This window comes from Canis aureus, chromosome 23 (assembly GCF_053574225.1).
Source record: "Canis aureus isolate CA01 chromosome 23, VMU_Caureus_v.1.0, whole genome shotgun sequence".
Taxonomy (NCBI): domain Eukaryota; kingdom Metazoa; phylum Chordata; class Mammalia; order Carnivora; family Canidae; genus Canis; species Canis aureus.
The window spans coordinates 43,223,678-43,244,408 of NC_135633.1; the positions used below are offsets into that span (position 1 = coordinate 43,223,678).

Sequence of the window (20,731 nt, forward strand, 5' to 3'; positions counted from 1 at the left end):
AGATCTAGCTGATGGAGCCACCGGGGGTCCTCCTCTCAGGGATGGAGTTATAGCTACAGGGAAACCTACTCTCAGAGACTCTGGTTGCTATAGTGAACCACTTACCAAATCAGAACACCATAATACCTCACTATCTACAGGACCAGAACTGCCACTGCTCAGCAGCCTACTTTTTGAATTCTAGGTCAAGGCTTTAACCTGCCAAAACTAGGTCCAAGCTGCCACTGCTCTGCCCCGTCCTCTGAGTCCTGACATAAGGCTTCAATGGGCCAATGTTGGGGCCATTCTGCTACTATTCTATGACTACCTCCTGGGTCCTAAGTCACGGCTTTGACACAGCATCACCAGGCTGCACTGCTGCAGTTCAGTGCCCTACCATGCTTTCTAAATTACAGCTTTGACACATCATCACCAGGTAAAGCTGCCATTGCCTTGTACCCCACCCCATGGCTGCTGCTTTGAACCTCTGTCATAAGGACTATGCTGCTTTGCTGGTGCTCTGTGCCCAATTCACTGGGTCTTAAGTTGTGGCATTAACCCACTCTCACTGAGGTGTGCTATTCCAGTTTTGTGTTCACTTTCCTGGGACCTGAGTTGATGCTTGGCCCAGCATCAATGTCCTGTGCTGCTGCTGCTCTGGGCCCCACCATTTGAGTCCTGAGTTAAGGCTCTGGCCAATATCACTAGGGCCAAGTTGCTGCTGCTCTGCACACTGCTATAGACCTAAGCCACCACTACACTGCATTCTAGGGTCCACACTAGTACTGCAGCTTTCCCCCAGAGCCTGAGTCACTGCAGAAAGCCCCAAAGACAGAGACCCCAGTTCCCAGGTGGGAAGCTCAGTGAGATTCAAGAGAATACAGATAGACAATTCAATGAACTCAGGAAAACAATGTATGAACAAAGCCAAAATTTCAAAATAAAGAAAAACTATTTAAAAGAACTAAACAGAAATTCTGGACATGAGGAATTTAATAAATGAAACTAAAAATGCAATAGAGAGCTTCAACAGTAGACTCAATCAAACAGAAAATCTCTGCAAACTTGAAGAAAGATATCTTGAAATTGCCCAGTCAGAGGAGGAAAAGGAAATAAGAAAGAAAAAGAGTGAAGAAAGCCTTTATGGATTATGGGACACTATCAAAACAAATTATATTTGCATAATGGAAGTCCCAGATGGAGAAGAGGGAGAAAAGGACAGAAAACTTACTTTAAATAAACTGGGGAGAGATACAGCCTTCTAGATACAGGAAGCTCAGCAATTCCCCAAAACTATTCAACCCAAAGAGATCTTCGCTGAGATACATCATAATTAAACTAAAAAATTAAAGACTAAGACAATTTTGAAAGCAGTAAGAGGAAAAACAACTTCTTGTGTACAAAGGAACCCCAGTAAGGCTATCTGCAGATTACTTAGTGGAAATCTTACAGGCTGAGAGAGTAGGAAAATATACTCAAAATGCTCAAAGAAAAACCTGCCAACCTACAATACTCTACCCAGCAAGGTTGTTCTTTAAAAACAAAAGAGGAAAAATGACTTTCCAAGACAAAGTTGAGGAAATTAATTGCTACTGGACCTGCTTGACAAGAAATACTAAAATTTCTTTAAGCTGAAATGAAAGGATGGTAATTATTAAGATAAAACATATGAAAGTACAAAATTCGCTGGTAAAGGTAAATAGTGAAATTCAAAATACTCTAGAGTACTGCAATGATGATGTGTAAAAAAACACTTGGAACTCTAGCATATGAGTTAAATGACACTGGCTAAAAAAACTAAAACTGCTATATTTTGTTTATGGACATACAATATTAAAAGACTTAAATTGTGACACCAGCAACATAAATGTGGGGAGTGGGGAAAATAAATGCATAGAACTTTTGAATGTACTTGAAGTTAAGCTGTTATCAGCTTAAAATAGCTCATGACTATAAAATATACTACTAAAGGAATCCCTGGGTGGCTCAGCGGTTTGGCGCCTGCCGTTGGCCCAGGGCGTGATCCTGGAGACTCGGGATCCAGTCCCACGTTGGGCTCCCTGCATGAATCCTGCTTCTCCCTCTGCCTGTGTCTTTGCCCCTCTGTGTGTGTGTGTGTGTGTGTGTGTGTGTGTGTGTGTCTATCATGAACAAATGAATAAAATATTTAAAATGTATATATATACTACTAAAGCCTTATGATACCTATGAAGTCTATATTAGATACACAAACAAAAAAAGAAAAAAGAATAAAAGCAGACCACTAATGAAAACAAAATCATCAATATATAAAGATAGCTAAAGAGGGGATCCCTGGGTGGCTCAGTGGTTAAGCACCTGCCTTCGGCTCAGGGTGTGATTCTGGAGTCCCAGGATCGCATCCCATGCCAGACTCCCTGCATGGAGCCTGCTTCTCTCTCTCTCTGCCAGTGTCTCTGTCTCTGTCTCTCTCTCTCTCTCTCTGTGTCTCTCATGAATAAATAAATAAAATCTTTAAAAAAAAAAGATAGCTAAAGAGGAAGAAAAGATCAAAGGAACTACAAACAATCAGAAAACAATTAATAAAATGGTGATAGTAAGTACTTACTACCAGTAACTACCTTAAATATAAATTATTTAAAATCTCCAATTAAAAGACATAGAATAGTTTAATTGTTAAAATAAAAAATAAAAATAAAAGACCTAACTATATGCTGCCTACAAAAGACTTGCTTAAGCTTTAAGGATATTTATAGGCTGAAAGTGAAGAGATGGAAAAATATATTTTGTTCAAATAGAAACCAAAAGAGAGCATGCATAGTTACAGTTATATCAGACAAAACAGGCTTTAATTCAAAAGCTGTAACAGGAGACAAATTTTACTATATAATGACAATGTGGTCAATCCATCGAGTGTATATAACAAATATAAGTATATACACATCCAATATCATAGCACCTTAAGATATTAAACAGATCTGAAGGCAGAAATAGCAATGCAGTAATAGTAGGGGACTTCAACACCACATTTTCAACAATAGGTAGTGTCCAGACAGAAAAATCAACAAGGGAAGAGAAGACTTGAATAATACATAAACCAAGTGGACCTAACAGACATAGAGAACATCCCAACCAATAGTAGCAAAATACACACTCTTCTCAAGCACGCCCAAAACATTCTCCAGGTCACAAAACAAGTCTTAATTTTATGAAGACCGAATTCACATCAAGCATTCTTTGTGACCACACTGTAGCATTAGAAATTAGAAATCAATAACAGCATTAGAAATCAATAACAGAAAGAAAGCTAGAAAGATTGCAAATAATGTGGAAATCAAACAGCATGCTTCCGAACAACAATGGGCCTAAAAAGAAATCATAAGGGACATCAAAAATAACTTGAGACAGACAAAAATGGAAGCCCCATACTAAAATTTATGGAGTGAAGCAAAAGTAGTTCTAAAATGAAAATTTACAGTAATAAATGCTTACATTAAGAAAAAAGAATCTCAGATAATCTAATTTTACACCTCAAAGAGCTAGAAAAAACAAACTAAGACCAAAGTTAACAAAAGGGGAAAAATTTAAGATTAGAGGAGAAACAAATTAAATAAAGACTAGAAATACAATAGAAAAGATCAAGGAAAATAAGTTTGCTTGTTTTTTAAAAGATTATTTATTTGAGAGAGAGAGAGGTAGGGCAGGGTGAGGGAGAGAAATCCCAGGCTTGATCTCACAACCCAGATATCATGACCTGAGCTGAAACCAAGAACTGGATCCTTAACCAACTGAGCCACCCAGGTTTTTATTAAAGATAAACAAATATGATACACTTTTAGGTAGACTAAGAAATAAATAAAGATGAATCAAATTAATAAAATTATAAGCAAAAGAGGAGACATTACAACTGATACCACAGAAACACAAAGGGTTATAAGATACCACTGTAAAAAATTAATGTCAAAAAATTACCTAATTTAAAGAAGTGGATAATTTCCTAGGGACATACAATCTAACAAGATTGAATCATGAAGTAATAGAAAATCTGAACAGATCAATAACTAGCAAGAAGATTGAACCAGTAATCAAAACTCTCCCAACAAATAAAAATCCAGGGCCAGATGCCTTCACTGATGAATTCTACCAAACATTTAAAGGAGAATTAACACTAATCCTCTCTCAAAAAATTAAAGAGGAAGGAATACTTCCATGCTCTTTTTATGAGATCAGCATTACCTTTATAACAAAATCAGACAAGAATACTAGAAGAAAAGAAAATCACAAGCCAATATCCCTAATAAACATATTTGTAAAAATCCTCAACAAAATGCTAAGAAACCAAATGCAAGAGCTTCAAGAGCATATTAGAAGGATAATACATCATGATCAAGTGGGATTCAAGGGTGGTTCAACATATGCAAATCAATAAATGTGATTTGCCACATTAACAAAATCAAGGATAAAAATCATATGATCATGATTTAGATGCATTTGACCAAAAAAAAAAAAAGCATTTGACTACATTGAACATTTTTTCATGATAAAAGCTATCAACAAATTAGTTATAGAAGGAACATTCCTCACCATAATGGAAACCATATACGACAGTCCCATAGTTAACATCATACTCTCTGGTGAGAAGTTAAAAATCTTTCCTCTAAGATCAGAAATAGACAAGGATGCCCACTCTTGCCACTTCTCTTCAACAGAGTACTGGAAGTTCTAAACACAGAAATTGCACAAAGAAAAGAAATAGGCATCCAAATTGGAAGGAAAAAAATAAAATTATCTATTTTCAGATGATATGATCCCATACAGGAAGCCCTAAAGACTCCACCCCCAAATAAAACCCATTAGAACTAATAATTCAATAAAGTTGCAGGATGTGAAATTAACATACAAAAATCAATTATGTTTCTATAGACTAACAATGAACTATCTGAAAGAGAAATTCAGAAAAGTAGTCACATTTACAATACCATCAAAAATAATAAAATACTTATGAATAATTTAACCATAGAGGTAAAAGACTCATACCCTAAGAACTGTAAGACACTGAGGAAAGAAACTGAAGACACAAGTAAATAGAAGTTTATCTTGTATTCTTGGATTGGAGGAGTTAATATAGATAAAATGTCAATACTACCAAATCAAAAATACTACCATCAAAGAGGTGATATATATATAATGGAATATTATTCATCCATAAAAGAATGAAATTTCGCCATTTGCAATGATATGGATAGAGCTAGAGAGTATAATACTAAGCAAAATAAGTCAATCAAAGAAAGACAAGTATATATGATTACACTCATATGTGGAATTTAAAAAAACAAAAGAAAAGAACATAGAAGAAAAAAAGAGAGACAAACAAGAAATAGACTCTTAACTAGAGAGAACAAACTGATGGTTACTGGGGGTGGGATGAGCTAAACAAATCATGGGGATTAGGAGAATTAAAAATGCTTGTTGTGATGAGCACCGAGTGTGTTATATAGAAGTGTTCAATCAGTGAATTCTATACCTGAAACTAATATTATACTGTATGCTTGTTAACTAAGTGGTATTTAAATAAAAACTTAATTAAAAAAAAAGAACTCAGAGATACCTGAGTGGCTTAGTTGTGAAGCATCTGACTCTTCATTTCATCTCAGGTTGTGATGAAACCCCAAGTCTAGCCCCCCATCAGGCATGGGGCCTGCTTAAGATTCTTTCTCCCCCTGTTTGTCTCTCCCTTCCTCTTAAAAAAAGAACTCATACAACTCAATAGGAAAAAAGCAAATAATCCATTTTATTTTTTAATATATATTTTTGTATTTATTTGAGAGAGAGCGAGCACAAGTGGGGCAAGGAGGAGAGAGAGGGAGACAGAGAAGCAGACATCTCGCTCAGCATGGGGTTCCATTCCAGGGCCCCAAGATCAAGACCTGAGCTGAAGACAGACACTCAACTGACTGAACCACCCAAGCACCCTGCACATAATCCATTTTAAGTGGGCAAAGAACCCAAACAGACATTTTCTCAAAGAAGACATATAGATAGTCAATAGGTATATGAAGAGGTGTTCAACATCACTAATTATCAGGGAAATCCAAATCAAAACCACATAAGATATTAATTCACACCTATCATTATAGCTATCATAAAAAAGACAAGCAATAGCCAATGTTGACAAGGATGTAGGGAATGAGGTACCCTTACACACTGCTGCTGGGAATGTAAATTGTTACAGTCATTACGGAAAAACAATATGATGATTCTTTAAAAAATTAAAAATAGAACAACCATATAATCTAGCAATCCCACTCCTGGGTATATATCTGAAGGAAATGAAATCAGTATCCCAAGGAGATTATCCGCACTTCCATGTTTATTGCAGCATTAGTCATAATAGCCAAAATATGGAAACAACCTTAGTGCCCTTTGACAGATGAGTGGATAAAGAAAAAAATGGATAAAAGAATGGGTAAAATGGAATATTATTTAGCCACAGGAAAAAAGGAAATTCTAACACTTGCAACAACATGGGTAAAAGTGGAGGGCATTATGCTAAGTGAGATAAGCCAGACAAAGAAAGATAAATACTACACGGTATCGCATATATGTGGAATCTACCAAAGGAAAAAAAAAAAAGCCAGTTTCATAGAGACAGTAAATAGACAGGTAGTTGTGAGGGGCTCAGGAGATAGAGAAATTGGAAACGCAGGTTAAAAGCTACAAACTGGGTCGCCTGGGTGGCTTGGCGGTTGAGTGTCTGCCTTTGGCTCGGGGTGTGATCCCGGAGTCCTGGGATTGGGTTCCACATCGGGCTGCCTGCATGGAGCCTGCTTCTCTCTCTGCCTGTGTCTCTGCCTCTCTCTCTGTGTCTCTCATGAATAAATAAGTAAATTCTTTTTTAAAAAAGAAAATAAATAAAAGTTACAAACTTCCAGTTATAAGAATAAATTCTGAGGCCCTAATGTACAACATGCTGACTACAGTAAATAAATACTGTGTTGTATATTTGAAAACTGCTGAAAGGAATAGATCTTAAGTGTTCTTACCATAAACAACAAAAACAAACAAACATACAACAGCAAAAGAGTAACCAGTGAGATAATGAATGTATTGTCTTGATCTTGATAATCACCACAGTGAATATGCATATAAAGTCATCATATTGTACACCTTAAATACAAAAAATTGTTTGTCAATTATGCCTCAATAAAGTTGGAAAAATAGAAATTTTAAAAAAGAATAGGAATTGAGTTGAGCTACAAAAAAAAAAAAATCTATCTCATGCAAAAATGAAGACCTAGGACCAAAGTACTGTAGGCAGAAGGAAAACCACAAGCACAAAACTCTAAGGCCTGTTATGTGCTAGGAAAGACAGAAGTCTAAAATGGACAAATTTAAGAAAAGGGAAGAATAGGAACTGTAAGCATGGATTGTAAATTGTAACAAGGATTTTAGATTTCATCCTCAGTGCAAAAAGAAGCCATGAAGAGTTATAAGCAAGTAAATGGTGTGATCTCATGTGTTTGAAGAATGGTTTAGGCTGGTGGGGAGAAGAGTAGACAGAAAGTAAGGGACCAGATAGTTGATCAATTCAGTAGTCCAGATGATAAAAGAGGATAGTTAGGACTGGTAGTGGCAACAGAGATGATGAGAAGTTCAGATAAAGAACATCGTGTAGGGGCATAGTCAGTGATACTGTCTCATCAATTAGATGTGCTACAGAGGGCAGAGCAGAGAAATGGAGGACAACTGCTCTGTCTCTAGTTTAAGCAGTACAGTGGAAAGTGATATATTTACCAAGACTGGGAGGAGTAGGTAAGAAACACGAGTTTTCATTAAGTTGTTGGCATACAGAAACGATAGTTATCTCTTGGATGTTATAGTTTGAGATGCATTAATTAAATATATACTAGTGGTGATGTCTAATAGACAGTTGGGCATAGAAGTTAAAATTCAATGGAGAAATTGGGGCGAGAGGCACAAATTTTTAGCACATACAGGGAGAAGCATAAATAGATAAAAGAAGTGGTCTAAGATCTAAGCCATGAGGTATTTCAACATATAATAGGCCAAACAGAGAAGAGGGAATAAGTTCAAAGGTTAGGAAGGAATGACCTATGAGGTACAAAGAAAATTAGGACTGTGATATCAGGAAAGCCAAGAAAAGAGAGTGTCTCTATAAGAAGGGTCAGAAGAGTTATATACTGCTGAGAATTCCTATAAAATGAGAACAGGAGGTAGCTATTGAATTTGGCCAGATAGAGGTCACTGGTGATACTGAAAAGAACAGTTTCTATGGAGTGTTTGGTAAAGAAGCCTAATTAAAATAGTCTGAGGAAAAAAAAAAATAGTCTGAGGAAAGAAATGGAGAAGAAGGAGAGGCACTACATGATTCCTTTGAGAAGTTCTGCTTTGAAAGGGAGCAGAGAAATGGAGCAGGTTTTAGAGATGGACCTCAATCAAGAGAGTAGGCTTTTCTCCCCTCATAATGTGAAAAGCCTAAGTTAGGTTTCCCTGAGATGAGAATTCATGTATGAATAATTTATTTTTTAAGGATGGATGGATGGATTGATTGACTGATTGACTTATAAGATTATGCATGAGCAGGGGAGACAAGCAGAGATAGAGGAAGAAGCAGATGCCTCACTGAACAGGGAGCCCGATGAGGACTCAATCCCAAGACCCCGAGATCATGACCTGAGCCAAAGGCAGACACTCAACCAACTGAGCCACCCAGGCGCACCTTGTTTGAGTAATTTATTATGAAGACAGTGTCCCCTGAATACTAGCAAGGTAATAGGAGTAACAAAATGGGGAGAGAAAGAGGGCCAGCAAAGGTGGGATCTCTGACAAGGTCCCACTGGAAGCAGCTTCTGCCTAATACATCAGGGGAACTGTGTGGTGTGAGGTACCTTCAGACTCTTCACACCTGAAGCAGGGGATACTGGGCTCTCACAATCACCCCTACCATCTGCCCCCTCCTTCCATTGCAAATAAATTCCAAGAATTTCTGGATTTCTAAGAAGAAATTAGAAGTGAAAGAGCAGGGAAGTGAGTGGGGAGCTCACCAAAAAAAAGAAAGAGACAGAGCAGAGACAGGAAGGAAGGAAGGAAGGAAGGAAGGAAGGAAGGAAGGAAGGATGGATGGAAGGAAGGGAGGGACGCAGGCAGGCAGGCAGGCAGGCAAGCTGAGAAGTGCACCATCTAAGAGATGGCTGTCCTCTCCTGAAAGAAGTTTCATTGGAGACTTTCATAGACTCTGTAGGAACCTGTTTCTGTTTTGCAGCATGGAATTTCATGCCAAAGATATTTACTGAGCACCTACTACATGCTTATCATGATTCTTCAGTATTGATTTTCAGGCAAGGATGGAGCCTGGGGCCTTTCTGCAATAAGCTGTGTGGTTTCCATAATGGACGTAAACTTATCATATAAAATCCAAACACAAAGACTTGTAAGGACTGAAGGGCTTTACTTATGCTTTCAATATCCATTCAACAATCATTTTTTCAACCTCAAGCCCTGAGTACTTACCTGGAGTTCAGTAGAAAGCAGATTGTTTTCTTCCTGCCTCTGACCAGAAATAGAGATTTTGCAATGCAAACTCTGATGACAGTTTGGTTGTTGGCATGAGTGAGATCATGGATTTCTCTGCTCCTACTGTTCTACTGATGGAAGAAGAATATGGCTAACACTCACAACTTGCAGGAAGAAGACAGGGGATTACACAGGCCGATTTCATAGACTCCGCAGCTCTAAACACGTATTCAGTTCCCAGAATTGTTCATCCTGCTTGGTGCTGAGACTACAGAAATGAGTAAGAAAGAGTCCCAGCCTCTGATAGGCTGGACAATATCCAAAGGTAATACAGAAACACATAGAGTACCAGCAAACATCAATCTAAAATTATGTGAATCTCATGCCCATTTCTCTTTAATCCTGACGGAACTGCTCAGCTCAGTAAATTAGCATTTACTCTGAGCCATATTGTGATATAAAAATTCATTGTCACTTTTTGATACCTCCTTCCTTCTCCATAGCCAGGACTGTTGTTATATTTTAAAATCTCATTTCCTTAAACAGGCTCATCAAGCTGACAATGCAAGAGCGGTAATAAGCCCCAGAACGGTTTGAGCCCACCTTGAGACCCAACTCCATAAATATACCTGGTTGCTAGGGCACCTCAGATTCAGAGTGTTTTCTAAGCACGTGCAGGTCCCTTTGTCAGTTTCTAGATACAGTTAGCCTTATAGGACTGGGCATTTCATTGTATTGAGGTGTGAGGATATAATTGGATGGAAAGACCAGTCCATTATCTAGTTAGTAGAATTCTTTCAGGGAGAAACATGACCCTACATTGGTCAAAGCTAAAACATGAAGGCTCCTTCACCCCACAAACATCATGGAGTTCTGTTAGTAACACTGTGCTATGCCATAACCACCACCACCACCACCACCACCCCCAACCCCCCTTCAGAACTCAGGCACACACCGTCCTGCTGTTAGAGCATTGGCAACTCATTTATTTGTCTCCCAGGACTGCTGTAACAAAGTACACAAACTGGGCAGCTTATAAGTAATAGAAATGTATGATCTCAAAGTTCTGAAGCCTGGAAATTCAAAACCAAGGTGTGTACGGACAAGTTCCTCCTGAGGGCTGTGACGGAAAAATCTGGCCCTAGCTTCTCACCTAGCTTCTGGTAGCCCCAGGCATTTATTGGTTTGCAGATGGCAATCTCACTGGGCCTTCACATTGCCTTCTCTTTACACATGTCTATGTCTGTGTCAAAATATCCCCCTTTTTATAAGGACACAGTCTTATTGGATTAGGATCCACCCTAATAATCACATCTTAACTTGATCATTTTGATACTCTGTGAAGACCCTATTTCATAATAAGGTCACATCCACAGTATCAGGGGTTAGGACATCAACAATTTCTGGAGGGACACAATTTTATCCATAACAGCAACTGAGAGCTTGCAGCTAAAACTCCACCTGAGATTTCCCTCAGCTGAAGAAAGGGACCTCTCCCAAGTCATGCACCCTTCCCCATTTCAACTCTCATGTATGATTGATCAAGGCAGGGAGTAAAAAAGCCCAAACACCTTGCCCCAATTTAAGACAACTGCAGGGTATCTCAGCTCCAAAACTCCCATAGTGGTGGCAGAGATCTCTGCCTGGCCCTTCTTTCTTCACTCCCCCTGCAGCCATTAAGCTGACAAATACACCCCAATAAACTTCCTGCATGCAAATAGTCAAATCAGAGTCCACTTCCCAGGTCATACCACTTGTAGCAGAGCCTCTCTGAGCCTGCCCTGTGCCAGATGCTGGGGAATCAAAGACAGCAAGATAAATCACTGCCCTCCAAGAACTTCCTCAATATAAGAAAATGTTATAAAGAACAGAAAGGCTTACCTCAAACATGTCCTGCCTTTAGGACCACCATTCTCTATTTTTTTTTTTTAAGATTTTATTTATTTATTCATGAGACACACATAGAGAGAGGCAGTGACACAGGCAGCGGGAGAAGCAGCCTCCATGCAGGGGTCCGGTCTCCAGGATCCCGCCCTGGGCTGAAGGCGGCGCTAAAATGCTGAGACACCGGGGCTGCCCCCATTCTCTATTTTGTCATTTGTCTCCCTTATCTGCTTCTCTCCCACATCTCAAACAATGGTCACACTCTTCCTCTCCTTGTGAATTGTGCTCTAGAAGAAATAATGAGGAAAAATGATTGTTTATTAAGTAGGATTGTGAGCTAGACATTTTGTATATTCTATCACATTGAATCCTTTCAACAACCCTGCTCTTTTACGTTACAAATCGGGAAGTTGAGATTCTAGGAGCACCAATAATGGCCCAGTTCATCTGGCTTCTAGTAAACTTAGCAAGGAAGGAAATTCAGGGGCTTCTAATTTCAAAGCCTATGCTTTTTCTATCACACCAGTGGTTCCAGGCTTACACTGCACAGGTCAGTAAATTAAAAACAAATAAAAAATTGGCAAACAGAAATAGAGCTAGCAACCTCAGATATTGCCAAAAACATTAAATGTAGAAACTTCAGTCACTATTACCACCATTTCATAATAAAAGGGACATGGCAACACAAAAAAATTGTGATGCTTGAATCTCAAAATAGAAGATCAGCACTTAGAATCAAATGGATTTAGCTTCATGGAAAATATACTACATTGTCCTTCATTTTTTTTCATTTTGCTAAATATTTGTGAAAATTGTCAAGAACTGGAACAAATCTTGAATAAGAGAAAAAGCTTAGTAATTACTTCTAAGTGATCTGGATTGTGTTCATACTGAAGTGAAAATGAACTCTCTAGGTTACTTAGCAAAATATTTTGAGTGCTTCAGAAGCTATATCTAACCTAGCTTTGTTGTGATCAAACATAGCTACAGACTACATGGGAATGTTACATTTGAAGAAACAAAGTGAAAGCAAAAGGAAATCATATTTTATAACTTGGCTATTTCTCCTCAGGTCTCAGATCTCCCTCAGAACTCAAGAGCTGGCAAGGGTCCAGTTTCCAATCAGAAACATTTCCTTTGGCCCTATCCATTCACATTTGAATGCTGAAGTTATATTCCACAATTTTCATTCTGCCATCAGTTACTTCTGACAGGGACAATAGTTAAAATTCACATGTTAGTAACTGAAAGCTTGTAACGTGCCAGCTCAGGGGTTGAAATACATACATTCTATAATGCGCACATTTTCTCTAATTATTTGGAAGAAGTGTAATGAACTAAAATACTCAGTAGTAGCAACAAATATGTCATGTAAAGAAACACTAGCTTGCATTTACAAGCATCCTTCATCTAGAGTGTTCTCATAGCACCTCATAGATGGCATAAGAATCAGCCGCCCACCAGCAGATGCCTCGAGGGTGAAAACCCTTGTGTCTGAGGTTTTAGCAGTGCAGAGAGCACACTGTAGCATTACATGGGATGAGACCCTAATTCCCCAAGTATTACAGATTTAGAACTGACATGAGGTATTTCGTTTGAAGAACAGAAGTATTTTAAGAAGGCTGAGTGCAATTTTGAAGTGGCAATCATTCCTTACAGGCAGCTTGTCATAGTGGAAAGAATGAAGTCTCAGGAGTTTATCAGAAATAAAAAAAAAAAAAAGAAATAAGCATGAATCCCAGTTCCACTACTTATTCAGCTGAGTGACCCCAAATACAACCCAGTTCCTCTTTGTAAAAGTGGGAATTGATAATGGTACTTCCCTGCAAGCTTGCTATAAAAATCAAATAAAAGATTGCACCTAATATATGATAGTCATTATATTTTATCTGTAACATGGAGGTATCATCAACCTCTAAGTATTGTGAAAATAAAAATAATAATAAAGAACAGGTAATGAGGAGGTACTATGTGCTGGGGAATGTGCACAGTGCTTTCCACATATGATCTCATTGTATCCTGATAATAAACATATCATTTTACCAGGTGAAGAAACTGGAATCCCTGAGAGAGAAAGTGAGATGTCCAAGGCTACTGGGCAGTTAATAAGTAACAGATAGTACATAGTACCCAAATTTGTAGTGTTTAAGTGGATAATTGGACCAAACAAATGGTATTTAGTTGACCACCTCTTCTTGGAAGAGGAAGGTATTACATCTCTTACACAGTCATTTTTTTTAGATCATTTTCAGCTATGTCAGCAGGCCCTGAGAATGTCAGCACACAGGACCCACAGAGAAAAGGAGCAGCAGGACAGGAAGGAAACAGGAAGCCATACAGAGGTGAGAGGCACAGTGGGTAACCTCCAACTACTTCACCAAGGTGCAAGACTATCAACATGGAGCATCTGACACACTGCTTTCTTGGCAGGGGAACAACACCCTCCCCAAAAGTAATAGGCTGAAGTATCAGAAGTCATAGTATGTGTTAGATATGTGATAGGACATTTCCGAACAGCATCTAAGGTTTCCATTCTAGAGTCAGTTTACAGGAGCTTAACTGAAGTCTTCTGATTTCTGCACAGTGGGCAAGGAACTGGGGCAATGCATTGTTTGGGGGCTTCTCAGCTGTCTTTAGCATCTTATTGCATAAAGGCTATTCTCTAGGAAATTCACTTCAATTTCAGAAGATCACCAACATATCCAGAGGAAGGAAGATAGTTTTTTATTTAAAAAAAAATCTACCCGAAGCTATAATAATGTCATAGAAAATATGAGTTTGGAAGTCAAACAGGCATGGGAATCCATTTCCTACAGCTAAACCTTACAGATTCCTAGCTGTCTGACACCTAACGAATTTATGTGTCCAAGCTTCAATTTCTCACCTGTAAAGTGGGAAATATATTATCTACCTAAAAAAGTTGATATAAAATAACATGCAACACTAGAATATAAGTCACATGAGGGAGAGATTCTTTCTTTTTTTCTTCAGTGTTGCATCTCAGTGTCTAGAACATTGCCCAGCATTTACTAAATGTTTCATTTAGTGAATCAATAATATCCACTCAAAACCTACTTGTGCTAGATATTGTTCTAGTAACTGAATTCCTATAAATAATCAATGACATGATATTTACAAAGCTTTAAGTATGCTACATAAAAGTTGTTTCTCTTTATGCTATCTCAAACAAGAGCAGTGGATAAAGGAAGAGAGAATCTACCCAAGCATCAGTGCCTGGCCCTACACTCTCACTGATGTTCTGAATTGATATGGAGGAGATTCGAACCCTGATGCCTACAATTTGGTTTCACCAGCTGCTGTCCCTTTATCAACAGCTGAAAATCCTTAGATCTTCCTTATTCAAACCCTACCACACTTGCAAATCAAAGCCTTACTTAAAGCAAACTCTAAACATCTTTTCCATAAAAGGCTCACCCTGAGATAGAACTGATTTCTTGCCAATGCCTATTATGAACAGACATATATTTTAAGCTCCTCAGGTATGTTTTTAAGTCTTCAGTGTTCAGAAAGGCATTTAGTCTTCACACAGTGAACTGCTCAGTGAGTGGAGTGTTTCTTAAACGAGAGAGGGAGAAGATGGAAGGGGAGTAAAACATACAGAATAACGGGAGCTGGGGAAAAAGTGAGGACATGAAGGAGAAGGAAAGGCAGGAAGGAAGGATCTTCCCTTGCTCCCAAGCCTATCTGTCCATTTAAACACTCCTCAGGTCAGTGGTTCTTGAACCTCAGTCCACAGAGGAATCACTCAGGTAACCTGCTGAAAATGCAGGTTCTTGTCCCCAGCCCCCAATATTCTAATTCAATAGGGCCCAAAGAATATGCATTTTAACAAATCTCTCCAGTCATTTCTTTTTTTTTTCCTTTTAGGATTTATTTACTTGAGATAGAGAGAAAGAAAGAGAGAGAGAGAGAGAGAATGAACAGGAGATTATGACCAGAGCCAAACCAAGAGTGCTTAGAGTGTATACCTTATCTGCTTAACTGGCAGAGCCATTAAGGAATCCCTCCCGTCATTTATTTTTTTTTTAAGATTTTATTTATTTATTTATAAGAAACACAGAGAGAGAGGCAGAAACACAGGCAGAGAGAGAGGCAGGTTCCATGCAGGGAGCCCGATGCAGGACTCGACCCTGGGACTCCAGGATCATGCCCAGGTTGAAGGCAGGCACTCAACTGCTGAGCCACCCAGGCATACCCTCATCCAAGTCATTCCTGATGCAGGTAGCCTTTGGTTGCTCTTTTGAGAAACACTGTCCTAGGAAAGGCATGATACAGAATGCTGTAAAGAAAGGAAGCAGTTCAGAAACAGACCACCCATATGCTGAATTCAAAAGCCTCAGGAGTAAGGAAGGGAGTGACTATTTTCTTTGAAATCTCACCACTATAAAGAACAGAGTTAAAACATTGCTATTATTACCATGCTATACTCTTGCTAAACATTACAAAGTGTTCTTCACTGCCAGTAAGATAATTTTAGCAAAGCACTCCATAATCTGGTTCCCACTTACTTTGCTAACTGATCCTTTTCCTCATGCATTTATCGTTCATTGCAAGCAGAAAAATTTATGCATTATCCCAAGTATACCATAAACATCACCTCTACATCTATGATAGAATATTAAAAATCTGTCAAATAATCCACAACTTGGAGTGACCTAACACTTAAAATTTCTTCCAGACCCAGGATCTATGGCACCACAGATCTTTTGGACAGCTCCTCATGCCTGTCTCCTAAGGCCTTCAAGCCAGACTCAAGACTTCTGGCAAGTCTATGAGTTCCTAAAAGTCTTCAAATAAATTCTCATTTGTTCAAGTTGTTGAGAGCAGTATTGTTGATCTGAATCAAAGAACCCTAACTCATACATATTCTTCCCTTTAACCTTTACTTTCTGTAACTTTCACTGGGCACTTTACATATACTGCCTTATCCCATTAATTTTTCATACATCTCTGAATTTTTCTGCAAATAAATGCAAGCTCTTTTGGAACAGAGATTGTATGTTATAATTTTTTATGTGCCCCTCTAAAGGCCTAGGGTAGTGTCTTGAATAAAACATCTGTGGTTTGGTTGAGTAATTGACTACCCTCAGAGGTACAAAGTCACCTTTCTGGCCTTAGCATAAAGTGTTCCTAACATTCTGACATCAAACTTAGTTCTGGAATTTTCCAAATCATTAATAATCCTTTGCCAAGTCACTCTAAACTGTGATAGACAGGAAGCATTCCTGTCTGTAACATTTCCCTGGTGCTGTTACTTAATAAAGATTGCAGCCCTGTAAACATCTGCTTAAAAACAAAAACAAAATTCCTCTAGGGTAACTTGATTTCTGATCTTCATCAAGATGTCTTGGACTCCAGCACTCATGGGAGCATTAGCAAGGCCCACACTTTAATTACAAAATGCAAACCAACCCTTTTCCCTCTGTTTTGGAGGTAAAGGGTGGGCTTTGAGTCACACATCCTCTCAGTGGCTCTCCAGGCTCTGTTCTCTCGCCCTATTCTTTCTAATTATCTGAAATATGAACTCTTCTGTACCAAGAGTACAGAATGTATACCAAGGCTGCTATTCATGAGTGAAAGAATACTGTTAAGTCAAATGAATTTACTGTGAATGTTGCCTTTCTAATTTCCACATGGAAAGCACACAAAAACACACTATATAAATAAAATATTGTTAATTTGCCCTTTGCAATATGGACAGCCTCCAAGTCAATATGGTTTGACTTCAAAATTTTTAGACTTTACAATGATGCAAAGTGATACACATTCAGTAGAAACCATAGCCCTAATTTTGACTTTTGATATTTTCCCAGTCCAGCGCTATGTGGGACAATCCTCTCTCAATGCTGGGCAGTGGCAGCAAGCTGCAGCTCCCAATCACTCCTGTGACCATAAGGGTAAACAACTAATATACTATACTTATAACTGTTCTGTACCCATTCAGTCATTCTGTTTTCCACTATCAATATGCTATTCAATACATTACGTGAGATGGTCAACACTTTATGATAAAGCAGACTTTGTGTTAGATGATTTTGCCCAAAAGCAAAATAATGTGAGTACTCTGAGCACATTTAAGTTAAGCTATGTGAAGCTGTGCTGTTCGATAGGTTAAGTGTATTAAATGTATGTTTAACTTATGATATTTTCAGCTTATGATGGGCTTATTGGGATATAACCCCACCATAACTCAAGGAAGCTCTATATTTTCATATATTACTTAAAAAGTTACTTCTTATGTAACCTCACATATAATTTAAAAGTACCCATTCCTTAAAATAAATGGATATTTGGAGAGGAAATGATGAAAGGATTGAATATAAGCAACTGTTTTGGGATCCTGTCCACATAGCCAAAAGCTTATGATCTTTCTTTGCAGAGACTCAGGGATATGTCAAGCAGAAACACAGAGATCTTTACTCTATTTGGTCTTGGAATATATTCTCAACCTTTTTTATCATAAGAATAATCTCCTTTCCTCCCACTTTTAGTCACTTAGTCCTTTAGTCCCTGCGAACCCAAAAGAATGGAGTATATATGCAAATACCAGTAACCTTCAAGACTGGACTTAATTTTTTGACAAGAAAAATGTGCTCAAGCCTAAAGCAATCTCAGGGATATTTTCCACTTTCAGGTGACATTTCTTCTATGATAACCTAAGAGAATTCAGCCTGAGGTTACATTAAGAATAAACAAATTATCTTCTAAAGATCTTAATGCTAAAACTCAGACAGTGAGTGACACAATTTAGACTTCATATGAAGTCTGTCTCTATCAAGAATTCCTCAGACAACAAAGTACTACATTTAGAGCTCCTATTCTCTCCAACACAATTGAAAATGTCACATGCACAAGAAAGCCAAAGTTTTTAAAATCCTGAGAAAACAATGTGACAATGTCTTGCCTTCAACTTCTTCAGTGGAATACCTCACTGCTTATTATTGATAATAAGCATTTCTGTGCCACTACAATATTCACAGTGCTCCTTATAGTCATTCTATGTATAAGCTGCTACTCAACCCCTACATGAGATGAATCAATTATATCCTGATTTTAACAATAAAACAAAGATTTCGAGTAAATAAGTAACCTACTCCTTCTGAAATTCTTACTTAGCAGAAATCAAAACTCATATTTTTATCACGCATAAATATCCTAAAAACACTATGTAGATAAAAGCACAAAAAATTTCTACCTACACTAGTATAATGATTTTTCTGCAAATATCCTAAAAGGTAGTGTCAGAAGTCTAGAGCTTTAATTTCTTTGCAGTTTTATCAAAGGAAACAAATATTAACCTTGTATTTATGCTTAATTTAACCTTCTTCAAGCAATTGCCAAAAACTTCTTTGGAAATGCTGGGTTTTATTCTAGAAATTAGGATATCTGAAGTCATGTGTGACAGAAACTTTATTTTACTAAGAACAAGGGAACATTCTTGCTGTGAAACCAACTGTCTTGCCAATGTATCACCAAAATACATCCACTAGCCACAGATGGTAGGTTAGTATTATATGGGATACAATTTTCAAACTAGCAAATTTATCGATTGTATATTTCTAATGAAGCCCCCAACATTGAGAGCAGAACTACGAGGTTATTTTCCCCACTTTTAGTTCATAGTTCATTGAAACACAAAACTTCGGAGAGGATCTTGGGAAGGTGGTGGAATAGGAGGACATTAAGCTCACCAGAAACCCGTATTTACAACTAGATTATCACTCATATCCGTGTAAATAAATTGGAGAGCAATCCAAAGACTGGCAGAACAAACTCCACAATTACGTCTAGAGAAGAAGCCACATCTGAGAGATTAGGAAAGATAGAAACAGAGGTCAGGAGCTGCCCACAGAAGGAGAGACCTGCAAGCACAGAGAAAGGAAGAAAATGGTCCCTTGTACCAAGGAGATTGCCCAGTGAAGATGAATCCCCATAGCACCTGGCTTTGAAAACAGAGAGGCTGAATTCCATGAGTTTGTCTAACAAGGGGAACAAGGAGCCTGGAGTTTTAAAAGTCAGCTGACTTAGCATGTGGTGAGCCAAGATGGTAAATGATAGCTGGGTCCCCACCCTTAAAGAGATAGCAGCCCATGGAGAGACAATATAAAAGGGACAGTTTGCATACCTGGAACAAATGGGAGGGAGATCTGTTTATGATGATTTTGGAGCATGTTGGAGGACTTCTCCCAGAACAAAGGAACTAATTAGAGAGCACCATTCTCCTCCCCCAGCACTCTGTACTGAGCCACCTGCAGGAGGCAGCACTACACTTGCTACCTGACCTGCTGGCAGTGCACCCCACCCATGCATTCTCCCGAGAACCCTCCCACCTCAAGCCTGATGGCCTTGGCCCTGGGATGAGCACAGATTTTGCTACTGCCATGTTCCCAAACATCCTGCCCAACCACTGTACACATGACTGGAGCTGCCAAATTCTGTGACCCAAGCCATAGCATCTCTCAGAAACCCAACCTAGGAGTAGTGGCTCAGTGCAAATTTTGCTAACATCACTGCCCTGCCTCCAAGCCCTCCTGTGGGTCAGAACCCCTCAGAGCTGGCCTACCTGGGCTTCACTAACACCACAGAGCAAGCCCAGCCCACAACAGGCAGAGAGTCAGTGAAGACATCTGGACTGAAAGAAAAAATGACTCAAATACAACAGCAGGACACAAGCAACACACCTAGGAGACTCTAATGAAGTGCCAGGTTTTAGTGAATAGGGAACACTGTACTGCAAGGCACTGCAGGGCCTCTTCTTCATAAAGCCACTACTCTCAAATACAGAAGATGTAGCTGACTTTCTTTTCTTTCTTTCTTTCTTTTTTTTTTTTTTTTGGTAGCTGACTTTCTTAACAAAGAAATAGACATAGACAAAATGAGAAGAGAAACATTTCACAAATGAAAGAAATGGACAAAATCACAGGAGGAGATCTAAGCAAAACAGACGTAAGTAATATGCCCAACCATGAATTTAATTTCCTGGACTTCAGAAAAGGGTGAAGAACATCAGTGAGATCCTTATAAAGATAGATAGATAGATAGATAGATAGATAGATAGATAGAGATAAAGATATAGATATCTAACTATATATATCTTTTTCTCAGTATAGATATCTATATCTTTATCTCAATATAATGAAATAAAGATATCTATATCTATAGATATCTATCTATCTCTCTCTATATATATCTCTATTTCAATAAAATGAAATAAAAAATACAATACATGGAATAAATGTAGACTACAGGAAACAGAGGAACATATCAGGAACCTGGAGGAGAAAGTTAATGGAAACCAATCAAGTTGAAGAGGTAAGAGAAAAAATAGTGCTCT

The 20,731-nt window shown here is 38.4% G+C and overlaps 1 protein-coding gene and 1 pseudogene across 2 annotated transcripts in view; one reads left to right on the forward strand and one right to left on the reverse strand.

Moving 5' to 3' along the window:
- LOC144295053 (keratin, type II cytoskeletal 8 pseudogene) overlaps positions 1 to 10,362 on the reverse strand; it is a 112,458-nt pseudogene extending 102,096 nt beyond the window's left edge. The window contains exon 1 of the transcript XR_013362410.1: positions 9,490 to 10,362. The product of XR_013362410.1 is annotated as a keratin, type II cytoskeletal 8 pseudogene (transcript). The remainder of the gene's footprint in view (positions 1 to 9,489) is intronic.
- A 3,268-nt stretch (positions 10,363 to 13,630) lies between these two features.
- LOC144295196 (uncharacterized) overlaps positions 13,631 to 20,731 on the forward strand; it is a 40,663-nt gene continuing 33,562 nt past the window's right edge. Inside the window, exons 1-2 of the mRNA XM_077867631.1 lie at positions 13,631 to 13,718; positions 17,211 to 17,294. Coding sequence (XP_077723757.1) covers positions 13,631 to 13,718; positions 17,211 to 17,294 — 172 coding nt within the window. The remainder of the gene's footprint in view (positions 13,719 to 17,210; positions 17,295 to 20,731) is intronic.